This window comes from Pelobates fuscus, chromosome 10, assembly GCF_036172605.1.
Source record: "Pelobates fuscus isolate aPelFus1 chromosome 10, aPelFus1.pri, whole genome shotgun sequence".
In the NCBI taxonomy this organism is placed as follows: Eukaryota; Metazoa; Chordata; class Amphibia; order Anura; family Pelobatidae; genus Pelobates; species Pelobates fuscus.
Window position 1 is genome coordinate 142219699 of NC_086326.1, and position 17439 is coordinate 142237137.

Consider the following 17439-nt stretch of genomic DNA (forward strand, 5'->3'; position numbering starts at 1 on the left):
AAAATGGAGGATTTGTCACGGTATGAAGTTAAAATGGAGTTGGTACAATAATTCAATACAAGTACAATAAAGATTTTTAATAATTCTACATCAGTAGCTACCGGCTTGCAGCTCCCTCCTTGTAATATGTAAAGATAGAAGCGGCAGGGAGCAGTGCTCCCCGCCACTTCATAAGCCCTCCATGTCCCCACCTCACTCTATGGGGGTCAATATGACCCCCATAATAGCACAAGGGAGATTAAAATCTCCCGAATGCCCCTACTCGCTATACCGCGAGTAGGGGCATGTCTACTAAACAATGAGCAGCCTATGGCTGCTCACTGTAGAAAAAAAATTACATAAATTACAATAAGGGGGGGGGGGCGGACCTATTGTCCTCCCCCCGCCCCCACCCTGAGCGGCGGGAAGGGGCCATGAAGATAATGAGGGGGGGGACCTACTGTCCTCCCCCCCAGGCCCTCACCCCTGAGCGGTGGGTGGGGGCCGTAAATAAAGAGAAGGGGGGGGTTACTGTCCCCCCCAGCCCCCACCCCTGAGCGGTGGGTGGGGGCCCTAGATAAGAATGGTGGGGGGGGACCTACCGTCTTCCCCCCCGGCCCCCACCCCTGAGCGCTGGGTGGGGGCCCTAAAAAAACAATAAGGGGGGGACCTACTGTCCTCCCCCCTGGTCCCCACCCCTGATCGGTGGGTGGGGGCCCTAAATAAAGAGAGGGGGGACCTACTGTCCTCCCCCCCGGCCCCCACCCCTGAGCGGTGGGTGGGGGCCATAAAAAACCATAAAGGGGGGACCTACTGTCCCCCCCCCCGGCCCCCACCCCTGAGGGGCGGGTGGGGGCCCTGAATGAAAATCCCCCCCCAATCAAGGTGACTAGGGGTCCCAAGCCCCTAGTCACCCCCCCACCCACCCACCCAAATCAAACTATCCCCTACCTACCCCCTCACCCTAAAAATAGTGAGGGGGGAATAAAATAACTAACCTGTAAAAAAAAAATTAAACTTACCATTTGACGTCTTCTTTTTTCTAAAATCTTCATTTTTCAGACCCAAAAAAGGCCAAATAAAAAGCCATCATACCCGTCGAACTTAAAATAAAATAAATAACTCGAGCGCAAAAAAAATGACGAAAAAGAAAAAACCCGAGCGCAAATAAATAATCCATCTTCACCCATGGAGGGCTCCGCACAGACTGAGCTATGCAGGGCGGGGCAAGGCTTATGCCCCGCCCTGCAATTAGGCTAAGAACACTCTGATTGGTGGGTTTAAGCCAATCAGAGTGCTCTTTGTCATTTTACACAGCGTGGGAAAGTTCTTTGGAATTTCCCCACGCTGTGTAAAATGACACAGAGCACTGTGATTGGATGGCTTGAAAACCATCCAATCACAGTGCTCTATGTCATTTTACACAGTGTGGGAAAATTCCAAAGAACTTTCCCACGCTGTGTAAAATGACAAAGAGCACTCTGGGGGGTCCCCCCCCCTTATTGTTTTTTTAGGGCCCCCGCCCACCGCTCCTGGGTGGGGGCCGGGGGGAGGACGGTAGGTACCCCCACCATTATTATCTAGGGCCTCCCCCTCTCTTTATTTAGGGCCCCCACCCACTGCTCAGGGGTGGGGGCCGGGGGGGGGGGGGGGGGAACAGTAGGTCCCCCCTTATTGTTTTTTTAGGGCCCCCACCCACCGCTAAGGGGTGGGTGCCAGGGGGGGAGGACAGTAGGTCCCCCCCCCCCCTTATTGTTATTTAGGGGGCCCCCACCAGCCGCGCAAGGGGGGGAGGTTATTAGGTTTTTTTTGTTTGTTTTTTTTTTTTTACAGTGAGCAGTCACAGTGAGCTGCTCACTGCTTACTAGACATGCCCCTACTCGCGGTATAGCGAGTAGGGGCATATTATTTACTAATACTAAGTAATCTTTACTTAGTATTAGTAAATTTGGCTGAAAGACCAATTTAGGTCTTTCAGCCTTTTAATAGATAGCTCCCTAATACCGTGGGAATTAGGGAGTTATCTACTAAGCGGCTGCAAGATGCAGCCGCGGCAATGAATAGGATCGGCGTTTCATTCATTAGAATGAAATTCCGATACGAACAAAGTACCGAATTGCATCCTAACACCAATGGAGAAACTCTTCTCATTCTGTTAGGATGCAATTCGGCAGTTTTGCCGGCGTTCTGTCTAAGTGACAGGATGTTCGGCAATACTGACAGGAAGCATTGTGGGAACAGGGAGGAAAGCTAGGGATCATGGGAAAATTGCTCTGACCAGCGGAAATGAAGCACACTTTGCTCCTCTGCTGGTCAGAGCTGGTCAAGCGGAGGAATCCTCCATAAGGCAAAGAGTCCGTACTTTGTCTTATGATTTTAAAGAAAACTAAAGAAGACAGGAAGAAAATAAGAACAGATCCTGGGAGAGGGGGAGAAGAGGAAGAGATTGAGGAAAGGTAAGTTCGGCATGACAGTGCCGCTTTAAGTTTCCTAAAATCAATGTACTTATTTTATTCTCCCCATAGTGTATTAAGTGAATCATACTTCAACAAGGTGTCTTGATAAATGCTATTTGTCACGGAACGCATAGACACAGATTTTGTTGCTGATAATATAGGCTTTGTCTGGCTGTAAAACGACTGAAGTCTAATTCCCTTTTATATGTGGACACTTTTGACACCCTACTTGGAGAATAAAATAAGGATACTGATTTCAAGAAACTTGCTGTGGGCAGTGGGAATAAAGAGTCTATTTAGAGTGTAACGGATCACCTGGCACGCCGACTTGGTACCTCCGTTAATGGATGCTCCTAGTGCTTCCTGAGGACTCCAAGCACTCTGGCAGACACCATAATCACCGAATCCGAGAAACCTTTAAATTCTCCCAAGCATATGAATGCTGTAGACCATTGAATAGGAACCATACGAATAGGCTTGTACTCCTAGCAGTCAACTGGAACAGCATGCAATAAATCCTTCCCCCCAATAATGAGACGACACATCACTTTGAGGGTAAAACAGGAACTCTCGACTGGGACACCCAGTCTGGCTTTTATTACAACCAAGTACATACAGGACACTCCCAGGGGGAGGATGAAATTAACCAATCACATGGATGTACCTCCCACACATTTCCTCCCCTTAGATTAACACTTAACACAATTATACCGTACACCTTTTTCCCCAATTCCTGGATGTACCCCGAATACATATGCTACACCTCCAAAACAGGTATCCCCTGATAGCCCTTATTCAGGGGGACAACATATGCAAGAATCAGCCCATTCGGATAAACGGTTCGGGAGTTATGGGACTTTAAAGTATTGACCGACCGCATGGGTAAAGTATCCGAAAACAGTTCCATGCATTTTGGCCCTGCGGTCGGTCACAAACAAGTGAATGAAACAGACGAATTGCCTGTGCTATAGAGACTAAGGGGGATTCGTATGAATCCCCTAGTTCGTACGTTTCTTTCTACCGAACGGCGGGCCGTTCGGTAGTTTCCCCACGAAATCCTGGAAGTCTGGAGGTCTCAGCGGTGTTTGCCTAGTCGAGTGTCCGATTTTAGTTCCAGACGCTCGACGGCAAAACACCGCTGTTCGGTAGTTAAAGATGGCCGCCGCCACGTGTTAGTTTCCTGAATGGCGGCCACCCAGAGGACAAAGACCACACTGCACTGATTGCCAATTACCCGTTTGCAACATTGTTGCAAACTGTAATTGGAGGCACACTTATTCCTGGGTGGTCTGGTTGTTCGGTAGTTTCACTCAATATAATGAATGGAGTGATTCTACCGAACAATCAGCTGAATGCTGCATACATATCACCCAGGTTAAACTTAACACATGAATACATATACAATATTACAGGCAGCACACTAGAACATGCTTCACAGTCTTAAAGGGACAGTAGTCCCAAAAGTCCCAATGTGTCCATAGATGCTGTTAAAAGGGCCAGTAGCAGCAATATACAGTACAATATGCCCAAATATAAATCTTTAAGTGTACCAATTTTCCAGGGGCCATAGTCAGCAGGTAAGAGGCAGGCAGCCAGGCCCCTCCAATTCCCAGTGGCGAGGTAGGTTCCGCCACATAGAGTAACTCTCCTGAATATACACGGACCATTTAGAGTACCTTGTATAAATGTACCCAGATATATAATAATATAATCTTAGAGGATTAATGATCAGTGAGACAAGTTAAAGTGATAGTTGTTTTATTTAGCTGAATACAAAAACAGCACTAATCCCTCATAAATAAAAAGTGTACAGCATTGAAAAAAAATACAGTACATGTTAAACGAAAGAGAGCCAATAACAGAATAAAAGGCTACAATGTCAAAAATGTGGGCTTCAACTTTTAAGCAGTTCTGATACTTAATATGAAGATAACACTATTATTATCCTGACAAAATACTTTATTTGGCCCACTTAAGTCATTGAATCATAGAGCCTATCTTTCAAGGGATGATCAATGTCAACATTTGATAGCAGACCGGTAAATAAAAACAATGCAATTAAATAATAAAAAATAATATTACAGATATCTTTAAAATGGGATAACATTATTCCACTATTGAGCATGTATTAAAGTGGCATTGACACTGAATTAAAATCTCTGCATATTTTGCAAAGACCCCCGAAGGTGACATGGCTAATTGATGTGCACTAGCCAGGGCAAGAAGGTAAAGGAAGATATACTTACCTGAAGCTCTGTTTTGTGAGTGTCATTAGAGTTCTCAATCAGTTTCTAGTGCTTCATCCACCAGGGCCCAAGTCAATTTTGCACATATGTGTGAAAAGACAACACAGATTACTATGGAAGATGTTACTGTATCCTCTATAGAACTTCTGGTATGTCCTTCAGCAACAGCTAGTCAAAGCTCTGAGAAATCACAAAGGTTTTGTCAATCTCTGTATTTACCATGAGACAAATTATATCTCGGTATTTACCATAAGACAAATTATATCTCGGTATTTACCATAAGACAAATTATTTCTCTGTATTTACCATGAGACAAATTACATCTCGGTATTTACCATAAGGCAAATTACATCTCGGTATTTACCATGAGACAAATTACATCTCGGTATTTACCATGAGACAAATTACATCTCGGTATTTACCATAAGACAAATTATATCTCGGTATTTACCATGAGACAAATTATATCTCGGTATTTACCATGAGACGAATTACATCTCGGTATTTACCATGAGACAAATTACATCTCGGTATTTACCATGAGACAAATTACATCTCGGTATTTACCATGAGACAAATTACATCTCGGTATTTACCATGAGACAAATTACATCTCGGTATTTACCATGAGACAAATTACATCTCGGTATTTACCATGAGACAAATTACATCTCGGTATTTACCATGAGACAAATTACATCTCGGTATTTACCATGAGACAAATTACATCTCGGTATTTACCATAAGACAAATTACATCTCGGTATTTACCATAAGACAAATTATATCGGTATTTACCATAAGACAAATTATTGCGTACCTTGTCTTATGATATCTATTGATTGTGTTGGAATTTCAATGAAGCTGGAACACAGTCAGTACGAGTATCTTTATGAAATGACAGTGCCGCTTTAAATACAACTCAAGACTCTGAAATCCCACAGTTGGAGCACTAACCACTGAACTCTCTCACTAGAGTACATAACATTTAAGATACTGCTCAATGAAGCATCCTCATTGGGGTATTCCATAGGCCCATCATTTTAAAATAGAATTATTGAATACATACACAATATCTGCAACCATTTCAGACAGAAGCCAAAAGCATCCTGGGAAACATTATGGGTTGGAATGAGTTGTACAAGTGAAAGATAAGTTAAGTGTATCATTTAAAAGGAAAAAACCTTACATACATACACACACAGGACTCCTAATTCACCCACACTCTTGAAAAGGCATAAAATAAGGTGCACGCACTAGCATTTATGCTTCTGCTAGTACTAAAATCTGCTCTCCGGGGCTCTCAATGTAGAAATGAACAATGTTACTATAGGTTGAGCCCAATGGCAGCTATATTAAAACTTACTAAAGCCCAGTTCCCTTCGACTGCATTGTACGATCGGACAACAGGGATGAGGCCCTATCCCCAGTGGTAAGCAGCAGAGGATATCATAAGAAACTACAAAAATAAACATTGAAGGTGACATTAGGAAGGAGAATGACAAGTAAATGGATAGGGTGAGGAAGTGGTAGACAACATGAGATGGGGATAAAAGTGCCATTAAAAATGGTAAAGGAGTGCATCATTCACACACTCACTCTACACAAGTACCTGCATTCACATACCCAACACTGCACATAAATCCCTGCATATACACACACATTGATGCCCTCTTGCATTCACTAATCCAAATACACCCCTACAGTCACACTAACCGATCCTCCATGTGAAAATGAGTTCTGATCAACATATAACACACATAAATCGCTTTAAAGCTGATGTACTGTAACTTTTAAATAAGCATAAATTACAGGGGTAATTAATTACAATCAACCAGGATTGTAGGACATGATCCTTAACAGGTATGACCGAGTGCCATCCTTAAATCTCATCGACCTTCTTGCTTTTAGTGGTGAAATCTTATTTAATCAAAAACATAAAAGTTTAAAAAATCTTCACAGTTTTATCTTGTTAAGGAGTGAGAGGTAAAAATGGCAGTTACTGGTGGGTGAGCAGGGATAGGATAGAGCGATGCCATTTGAAAGTTAGATCACTTTAACATTTCGAAAAAAATAGTTGTATCGATGATAAAAGCAAGGCTAACACAAGCGTGAAATATGTTTTCAAAGCATCAGGTAGATTTACAAAGTGTAGCAAAATGTACACACCGCATAACAGTAGTGTAAGTGGTTTTTCTGTGGGAATTTTTTATTTTTTACATTTTCCATGCCCTGCATTATCCATGAACAATGTAAACTTAGGATATGTATTATTGTGTACTTTGATTGCTAGCAAAATGGGTGAAAACCCCCATGTGATCTCCTACAAATGATAGAGAACACAGCAAGACAGAGTGAAAATGAATACAGAGCTCATTGTCTAACAACTAATGACAATCTTGTCATCACAGCTGCCATTCTATGGCAATACTTCTGCCCTTAGAGATGGGAGAGGGTCTTTTCTATCGGGGATGCAGTTCCTTGACCCGCCCCATTTGGAAGTCCTCAAGAAGTACTAATGGGATGGAGAGGTCATTACGGCCCGATGGCTGACAATAAGACCACCCTAGGCCACACACTCACAAGCACCCATACAATCCTTTTCCGCTTAGCATGTACACACATATTTTCAAGTTGGCATTATGGAAATTCTAAAATATCTCTATTCCAAATTCTAAAATGGAGGCGCGAACACATAAAAACCTTTTAATAGTAAAATAACACTTACTATTCATGGATTTTGCGAGATAATCTAAGTCGCAACTAAGTTATATAAGTAAATTAGCTCAACGTGTAAAGAGTATGTAAAGTCTGTGAAAGGTCCATGAGAAGAAGACACAAAGACTGCATTTCTTAAAGTCCACTTACATTCTAATTCCTGATAACATTTTATGGATTGCTCAATTGTGCACAAAACCTGAGCAGGAAAGAGGTCTATTTGCTAAACTGAGAATACTGGAGAACCGTTACGATAACTGCAAATTTTAAGTCAAAATAGTAAAAATGCATTAGAAAAATTTTTTAAACTCAGCGATTTTTCCGACTTAACTATTTTGTCCCAGGATTTGCAATTCTCCTTTCAATTTCACACAATTCACAGTTTAGTGTATAAACCCTCATACGGTTTCCGAGTAATAAGGCTTCTTTTCAATATTAGTTTGTGCTTTTGCTTGTAGACTTGTAGTGTCAGCAAGCTGCGTTCCACATATTGGAGGAGAGTTTGGCTCCTCTCCTGTATGGACTCTCATATGTCTTATGAGCATGTAATGCTGTGTGAAACATTTCCCACATTCAGAACATGAGAACTGCCCCTCTCCTTCTTCAAGTTGCTGCAATTGTAAGAGAGATGGGCTGCTTAGAAATGGTCTATCTCCTGTGTGTATCCTCTGGTGTTTAATCAGCGTAGATCTCTGCGAAAAACATTTCCCACATTCCATGCAAGAGAATGGTTTCTCTCCCGTGTGAATTCTATGGTGTCGAAGAAGATCGGAATTTGTTGTAAAGCCCTTCCCACAGACAGAACATATGTATGGACTTTTCCCGCAGTGACTCCTCTGATGGCTTAAGAGGGCAGATGTCTTCACAAAACATTTTCCACATTGTAAACATGAAAGTGGCTTCTCCCCAACATGCATTTTACGATGTGCAATGAGAGATGAAATCTGTGAAAAACATTTTTGACATTCAGGGCAGGAAAATGGTTTTTCCCCAGTATGAATCCTGTGATGTCTGAATAGATCAGCCTTCGCAGAAAAACATTTCCCACATTCAGTACACAGAAAAGGTTTCTCTCGTGTGTGAATCTTCTGATGTGTCATGAGGGTGGATCTCTGCGAGAAAGACTTGTCACAATTAGAACAAGCAAAGGGTTTCTCTCCAGTGTGAATCCTCCAATGCCTGACGAGATCTGAATTTGTAGTAAAAATCTTTCCACACTCTGTACACAAAAATTGCTTCTCTCCTGTGTGATACTTCAAATGTATGATAAGCTCTGATTTGGATGGCAATTGTAATCCACATTCTGGACAAATTAATCTGTGTCTCGGATGTCGAACTCTGGTGGAGGGTCTAGTAAGCCATTTATGGTACTCTGACAAGGTATACATTCTATCTATGTGATTTGTTCTTTGAGAGCATGCAGTTTCATTATTAAAAATAGTATTGTACTGACTATATTGCATAAAAGGCAAGTTACTTATATCATGTTCGTACATGTTATTTGCTTCTTCCCATGAAGATGGTTCTATTTTAATACGAGTAGATGGATATCCTGTCTGTGTATGTTCTGTGGGTGTATGATTGTCAGTGTCTGAAGGATTTCCATTTTCACATAAGGCTGATTCCATCTTAATGTGAGTAGATAAAGATTCTGTCTGTGTATGTTCTGTTGGGGTACAAATGTCAGTGTTTGTCAAAGCCTCTTCCTCACATGAGCCCAATTCCTCCTTAATACAAGTAGATGGATATTCTAACTGTGTACATTCTGTGGATGTATAAATATTAGTATCTGTGAGATTCTTTTTTTCACTACTGGTGCATTCCTTTACAATATGCATAGATGTATGATCTATTGTCATTTTTTCGAGGTTTTTATCTATACCATCATCTGTCATGCTTCCATTTTTACACAAGGTGAATGGTTCCTCTACCACATCATTTTTACATTTGCTCCCTATCTTGCTTGGTTTCATTTTACACAAGGTGGATGGTTCTTCTACCACATCATTTTTACATTTGCTTCTTATCTTGCTTGGTTTATTCTTCTTTACACAGTCATCATCACAATTATTTATCGCAAAATTTTCCTTTATATTTCCATAATCTTGAGAATAAGTTGAAGAGTCAAATTCTGTGTGTCTCCTGGCATCCTTTTTTCCGTCATCTGAAAAAAGAACAGCACTTAGTTACTTATCAACCTACATCTACAAATACAAGTTAACAAAATAAAAAATCAGACAGAAATATTTTCTATGGTAATGTGAAATTAGGTTTGATACGTCTTGCAGCTAAATCAAAAAAGGACTGGACAGCCAATTGATTCACCGTATTATGCACCTAAACCCTTTAATCTGGGATAAAACTTTTGAGATTGAGATACAACTTTTCTTGATTGCCTTAGATCTGCGTGGAATGGGCCTCTTTATACACGTTCCCTCCATATACATTGTCTTGTTATACCTATCTGATTTCAGTTGTCTCTTAGAGGGTGGGTAACCCTTTTCCTAAACAGGGTTGCATTCATATAGATCCTTAACCAGTCCAGTCTGGATTCTGCACTTGTTTCATTTTGCTATCTGAAATTGCAATGGCAATTTGAACTTCAACTTACCCAGTGAGCTGAGGGTCTGGGGATTGTCAATCATCATGTCCTTGTACAGATCCTTGTGTCCTTCTAGATACTCCCACTCCTCCATGGAGAAATAGACAGTGACATCCTCACACCTTATAGGAACCTGACACACACAAAGATACAGTCACCATCCAAACACATCCCTTGGTTTTACTGTATAATGTCCCATTCCCAGCAACCTCACCTCTCCAGTCAGCAGGCGGATGATCTGATTGGTCAGTTCAAGGACCTTCTTGCCATTGATTCTCTCATGTATCTTTGGGTGGGGTGAAGGCGCTGTGGTGGGACTCTGGGTCCTACAGGATCCTTCTGATAGAAAGGGACTGTTCCCATTTATATCACAGTGACCACATTTCTTCACACTGATGTAATCCTACTTAATGAAATGGACATAAAATCAAACAAACTTTGCAACAATTATCAAAACTCCATCCTTATTAATTATTCAATCCTGCTTCTTCTATTGTACATAAATCATTCTTTACTGTCCTACCATTATGCATTGTCTCGTTTTTTTTTCATTTTGTTTTTGTAGTAGGCAGTGATTCCTCAAAAACTAAATCCGAAATTGAATAAATTAGCACCTCTTACAATAACATCCAGATACACCCTTTCTCTTGGGCTCCGGAATTGTGTTTTCCATTTTTCCATTTTCCCTGGAATGTCTTGTGGTCCCATTGATGATCCTATTGTGCTATTCATGCTATTTCCGGTTTCTCACTTCTGCAGGAACAAGGCATAATACATTCTGCGCTGGCTATACTGAACTGTATCAATGGACTAGACTTACTGTCTCTAATTTCCTCCCATCTATTTAAAGTATACACACTCAACAGCTGACTGATCAGCCGTTTCCTGCAACTGAGTACCTATCAGGATCCTGACACCTATTCACACATTAAATCAACAATTCATTAGTTGAAGTTTCCCCTTAATTACAGTTACCACGTTTCTTATTTCAAATCCCTTCTATGATATATATATATATATGCACTCCCTTTAAGATCTCCCAGAATCCTCACCTCTCCAGTCAGCAGGTAGATGATTTCCAGGGTGAGATTCAAGATCCTCTCCGTCATCTGATCTTTGTCCATATTCAATTTTAAAGACTTAGGCATATTCTCTGATTTAGGGCTCTGCTCCTTGCTGAAGGAACTGACTAAAATGAAAACAATAGTAGTTGGATACTGGCGCCATACAATCTCAAAAAGTGAAAACATTTTCAAAAAGCCTGTGTGAAGGTGAAACGCGTTGGTGTTTTATATAAAACTAGTTTTTATCGAATCGGACCTTACAGTTTTTATCTCTTGAGATTTTCACCTGGGGGATTCATACTTCGGTTTCCTAGGTGGGAAGGATACCACCTAAGCGATATAGGATTGAGTATAACTTTACTGTGCTCTCCGTTTGTGAGTATACCTCCATTTATAATTTTTTTTAGCTATACAGAGAGCACTATTATCTGTTTTTACTTTCATTTTAGTTGAAATCTCACTGCGACAGAACGGCATATTGAAAGAGATCACTTCTATGAAGCTGACTACCATACGCTGCTAACCGGCCGTATACCTTTCTACATAATATCAAGACCGAGACCAAGATCAGCATATACACAAATGGGTGATGTTCTGTCCATGCGTGTAGATCTGGAGCTGATTTCAGGCTCCGGAATATTGTAAGTGCATTTCCTTTATTTTATTTATAATCACAATCATCAAAAATACTGCACCATATTCCGTTTTATTTGTCCTGTTGTTTTACATATCGCACCATCTTTATTTGAGTTGAGGACACTTGTGAAGGTGCTGCTTCCCTGCATTCCCTTTCTATATCTACCTACAATCAGAAGAAAGACTCTGGTTTGGGAAGTCTGAGCTGCCACACAGACTTTGCACAAGCGCTAGAAAAATTAATCTTTTTATTTATTCTGAAAATTAACTTTCTGTTAATTCTGCAGAATTTAGCCATCACCTTTCAGAACACATTGATATATTCCCCATTGAAACTAAACCAGCTCTAGTCCGACGCTAATGAGGTCCTAGTCAGTAAGTTGTTTCAAGAACCCTAATATTAAAAATATTTGTACGTTCAAATTACTGAACTTAACTCAACAGAAAACTCTGCTGCTGAGCGATCATGCTTAGCCTCGGTGATTCTCTCAGTGGATCTGGTGCTTGGGAGACCCCCAGAGTCTGAACAGACGATGGAAGATCTCACACCATGCCCCAAGACGGTTTTGATTGGTGCTGGGCTCTGTCGGTTTCCCAGCAGCAATCGCAATGCATTGGCCATACTATTCTTAATGTAACAGGAAATGCCTATCATACTGAAAATAGCCAACCAATAGATGGCAGCAACATACCACTCTCTTTCTAAAGTTAGAATTCCCTTTGCTAATATTATTACTAATATTAGCAGAGGGAAACCCTTTAGTCTAGGATCAGGTTCAGATTATGAATCAAGATTAGGTTTACAATAAGTATTAGATTTACGCTTAGGATTAGAATTTTAGGATTTGGAGTAGGTTTCAGATTATGGTCAGCAATTGAATCCTACTGCTGAAAAAAACTATTGTTAGTGGCAATACTTTATTTATTAATAACTTTATTACTGTTGGAAACATGAGAATTAAAAAAATAAAGCAGCAAAAATACAATGTATATGTAAAAACAGAAAAATAAAAATAAAAATTAACACCTGAAACTTTTTTTTTTTTTTTTTAAATAGCATCTCAGTAAAGCTCATGTGACAGTCCCCACGGTGTCCGCTTTTGAAAATGGTATGCATTTATGGAGCAATTTAAAGGAACACTATAGGGTCTGATAGTCAGGAATTTCACCAGGCCATGGTCTTTTTTTATTTATCAATTTGCAACTCTCTGTATTTTTCCTCGTCCCAAAACCATCTGGTGTGGAGCCCCAATGAACGAGACAAGGCAATGTAAGGTTCAAGGTGACTTCTGACGTTTAATAGACTGTGTAACAGGTTATATTCAAGAGGAAACAGGGGTGGTCTTATAAACATTATGCATCTCTATGAGAAAAATTCAGCGTCCCCATGCAGAGTGTGGAGACGCTGAATGGCAGTGCTGCCTACTGTGCAGCACTGCCCCAGGAAGCACCTCCAATGGCCATCTGAGGAATGGCACTTGGAGGTGTCCTTAGGGGCAATGTAAACACTGCCTTTTCTGTGAAAAGGCAGTGTTTGCATTAAAATGCCTGAAGGCAATGATTATACTCACCAGAACAACTACATTAAGCTGTAGTTGTTATGGTGACTATAGTGTGCCTTTAAATATGTGAGGTACTAAAATGGCCCAAAATGTACCACAGACCCATTTCCATTTTATTTTTTAATTGCACTGGACAGGTTATAAATTCAGCCCTGTATTTTCACAAAAACATGACAAGGGTACGAGGCCCACTTTGGCCCCACACTTTTCTAGACCGGGACTTTTCTCTAAACACATCTATAAAGATCACCCCTAAGCGTGATGGGCCTTCCCACCTGATGGGCAGAAGCTGCTAGAGCCGACGAGAAAAACACACGATGCAGGGCTCCTACCCATGCATTGTGCACCAGCCGGGACATTGTCACCGTTGAGCGCAACCTACAGCCCAGAACAGTGGCATTGACATTACCTTTATCTACCGAACCGACTAGTACCTATAGGTACCCACCAACGCAATACTACACAGTCTACTGTAGGGGTACTATGTCCCAACATGTTTTGTTATGTGAATGTTCTTTTCTTTTCTTTTTCATTTATTTTTATTTTTCATACTCTCTTGTTCCTCCAATTTGGTCTTCAGCTGCATTATTGGCGGGCATTACAGCTCGGAGTCAGTATGCTTCCACTTCCCACTGGCGCAAGGCATTTCCATACACTACTTAGGCGACAAAACACACACAAAGCGAACTCCCACACCCACCCCATAGGTGCAGGATACACACCTCTCACAATTCATAGAGACAGCATGGCGCAAGGCGCAACCCTACACTTAATCTACACTATGTAAACGGATTGTCCTACATCACAATCGACACTGATATGCCTCTCACCTGCACTGCGTTAATCTACAGGTTAGCCTATAGCTGATAGTTTGCCTAACATGCCTACTCGTATATTATTTTCTTTTATTGTCAATCACTGCTTTATAGCACACTGTCTTAACGACAGCTAGATCTACGAAATGATAAAACACGTCTTATTGATCTTCAACGAGACCAACAAATTTTGTAGACTGCCTAACGTAACCTGTTTAAACTAATGTACCACTGTTAGAAATCAGAATGTTTCTATATGGATTAAAAAAAAAAGAAAAAAAATGTGCTGTTTACTATACCACGCTTTCAACTGCTAAACTGTTATATCAAAGCTTGCAGCTGCTGTTGTGGCCCTGCAGGCCTATTGTCACTTCATGCACAATAAAATAAAGAATTAAAAAAAAAAAAAACAAACATGACAAGGGTATACGAAGGGTGTCATTCTATACTCATATGTTATTTGTACGGATTGTGTGCACTATATTTTACTGTTTGGTTTTTTTAAGGTTATACACGGAGTACCTTGCCAAGGAGGGTCAATATTCATATATTTTTAATATCTGCGTACGATTTATTAATTTATTATTTTGTATTTTATGTCAAAAAGAAGTGTCAAAATACCCTTTTGGTAAATAGCCTGTGATGTCTACTTTATATAAATGTATACTTTTGTGAGACAATTTTGTTGTCTGTGATTACCTTACAAGACAAATATACCAAATTCTAATATCACTCCACATCGATATTTTATTTTACTCCTTGTATTTTGTGACCTGTAACTTTGAAAAATGAGCTGAAATCCTGGACAAGTTATATACTTGGTAAAGCAGGACGAACAAATGAATTTATTTTGAATTACTTTTTTAAGCTTCACCAATTATGTACAGATTATTATTGTCAAAACTGTGGAAAAAAATGTATTTTCATAATTTTTTTTTTGTTTATTATAAATGAAAATTTATAAATGTATATGTCCCATCAAATGAATCCCTTTTGTCCTAAATACATTGTATATTTGTTGGTGCCACAAATGAGGAAGATGAAAATTTCGGTTGTACACACACATAGCAAAAAACGCCTTGGTCCTTATGTGTAAAACAAACAAATTTATCTTGGTCCTGAAGGAGTTCTGAAGGAATCTGCACAAATGATGTACACATTATTATTGCCAAAACTGTGAACAAAATGTCCCCCCCCCCCCTTTTTATAATAAATTAGAATGGATATAAGTAGATGTAACTTTAAATTAAAGCCCCTTTAATAAAATTATATGTGTTAGTGTGATAAATGAGAAAGTTGGAAAATGCAGTTCAAAACACAAGTAAAAATGCCAAAACTGCTTGACAAACAAATTACACCCTTAAGGTGATATATATTACATAAAGTAAAGATACAAACTAATGTTTTTCTAATAAGAAATTAAACATTTTCCTGTAAGATGGTTACTAATAGGGTACACAGTTTATTATAGAGATTTTTTTCAGAGTGTATCCGTTAGGGTGTAAATATGAAGCTCAGGGCCATATGACGATAGTATAATGATTGTCTATGCTTATTCATTTTCTGAAGCTGAATGCAGTGATTTTTGACATTATTCATTATAGATGGACAAAACAGACTGATTTCACTTTGCCTATTTGTCAAGTGTGGGGTTATTCGTCTTTTACCTGCTAGGGGTCCCCACGGCTGTCACCTGCTTGTGGTGTAAAGTCTATTGCTAGTAAGGGGTGCAGAATCTGTCACCTGCTGAGAATAACTAATCTTTTACTCTTTAAATATTGCTAGATAGTTATCTGCGAGGAATCCTATTGCATTGTTTAGAGATGTCCCTAGTCTGTTGCTTCTTGCGGTTCCCCAGTTTGTCACCTTTAGAAGAGTGTCTTTGTATATCACACATTAGGAGCTCCACTAGTCTGTCAAAATGTGGGATTTACTTAGTACTTCAGCTGTTAAGGGATTCCTAGTCTATAAGTATATCCCATCTCAGTATATATAATAACAGGGGGTCTCTCCGTGTATCCCATAATAGGGGGTCTATCAGTATATCCCATAATAGGGGATCTCTCAGTGAATCCCATAATAGGGGTCACTCAGTATATCCCATAATAGGGGGTATCTCAGTCTGCCAATAGGGTCTCTCAGTATATCCCATAATAGGGGGTCTCTCAGTCTGCCAGTGGGGGTCTCTCAGTGTATCCCATTATAGGGGGTCTCTCAGTATATCCCATAATAGGGGGTCTCTCAGTGTATTCCATTATAGGGGGTCTCTCAGTGTATTCCATTATAGGGGGTCTCTCAGTCTGCCCCATTATAGGGGGTCTCTCAGTGTATCCCATTATAGGGGGTCTCTCAGTCTGCCCCATAATAGGGGGTCTCTCAGTCTGCCATTGGGGGTCTCTCAGTGTATCCCATTATAGGGGGTCTCTCAGTCTGCCCCATTATAGGGGGTCTCTCAGTCTGCCATTGGGGGTCTCTCAGTGTATCCCATTATAGGGGGTCTCTCAGTCTGCCCCATTATAGGGGGTCTCTCAGTCTGCCATTGGGGGTCTCCTGATATGCCTGTGGGAGCGCTGTGGGCACACTGTGTCCCCATTACACAGTTCATTATACTCACTGTGCCAGGACTGAGCTGTGGCCCCTGCTGTCATTCCCAGGGGCCCCCGAGCGGTCTGATCCTGAGATCAACCCCAGATATCGCACATAAAGGCCGCACTCACTGAGCGCACACCGCGCATGCGTCACAAGCAGCCTCGTCTCTTAGCGATAGGGACAGCGGCTGTGACGTCACGGGGACAGTCGCGGCCATTTTGGAAGAGGGCAAACGCCCTTTTAAAGTAATGGCAGATTCGGAGACAGGAGGGGGTTACTTACTGAGGCTGGAGAAATCTTTGTTTGATCCTAATAGAAAATATAGTCAAACAATTAATAAAACACAGCCTTTACTCTTTCTGTATATAAAATGATTTCTTCTGTAATGTATATACATATAAATACTACTTATATTCAACATATCTTCAAATATTTAGTGATCTAGTGATAAGACCCTTCCAAAATAGTGTAATACACAGATCATCTAGTAAATGGGCATAAAGTACCAAACTCTGGCTAAAGTTCTAAATAGGGAACTGAAATGAGATATCTGTCCAGGACTGAATGCTGGTAAAATGCGACAACGTATACAAAATATATTGCAAAATGAGTGTATCAGCATGGCTAACCACTAATCCTGGGTAATCCATCTGGAATAGGCTACAGGACGAGTTATTCAAAAACAGTCGCAAGGTAACATATATTGCCATCAGAGAGAGACAAAAAAAGTTTGAAAAAGTCCCCCATTTTACAAAACGCATTCTGAATACCTA

The 17439-nt window shown here is 40.6% G+C and overlaps 1 protein-coding gene across 1 annotated transcript; it reads right to left on the minus strand.

Moving 5' to 3' along the window:
* Positions 1-7697: 7697 nt before the first annotated feature.
* LOC134574533 (zinc finger protein ZFP2-like) lies at positions 7698-16789 on the minus strand. Its single transcript, XM_063433646.1, has 5 exons — positions 16692-16789; positions 11053-11189; positions 10215-10403; positions 10010-10133; positions 7698-9562 (listed from the first exon to the last, which is right to left on the minus strand). The coding sequence occupies exons 1-5, from the start codon at positions 16723-16725 to the stop codon at positions 7797-7799; spliced, it is 2250 nt and encodes a 749-aa protein (XP_063289716.1). The 5' UTR covers positions 16726-16789; the 3' UTR covers positions 7698-7796.
* Positions 16790-17439: the final 650 nt, after the last annotated feature.

Excerpts from the sequence above, each read along its gene's own strand:
- LOC134574533 (XM_063433646.1), bottom strand. The coding sequence starts at position 16,725 with ATGACAGCAGGGGCCACAGCTCAGTCCTGGCACA. Across the intron at positions 10,134-10,214 it reads TCCGCCTGCTGACTGGAGAG|GTTCCTATAAGGTGTGAGGA; the intron begins GTGAGGTTGCTG and ends TGTGTGTGTCAG. Across the intron at positions 9,563-10,009 it reads CCAGACCCTCAGCTCACTGG|ATGACGGAAAAAAGGATGCC; the intron begins GTAAGTTGAAGT and ends TTCTTTTTTCAG.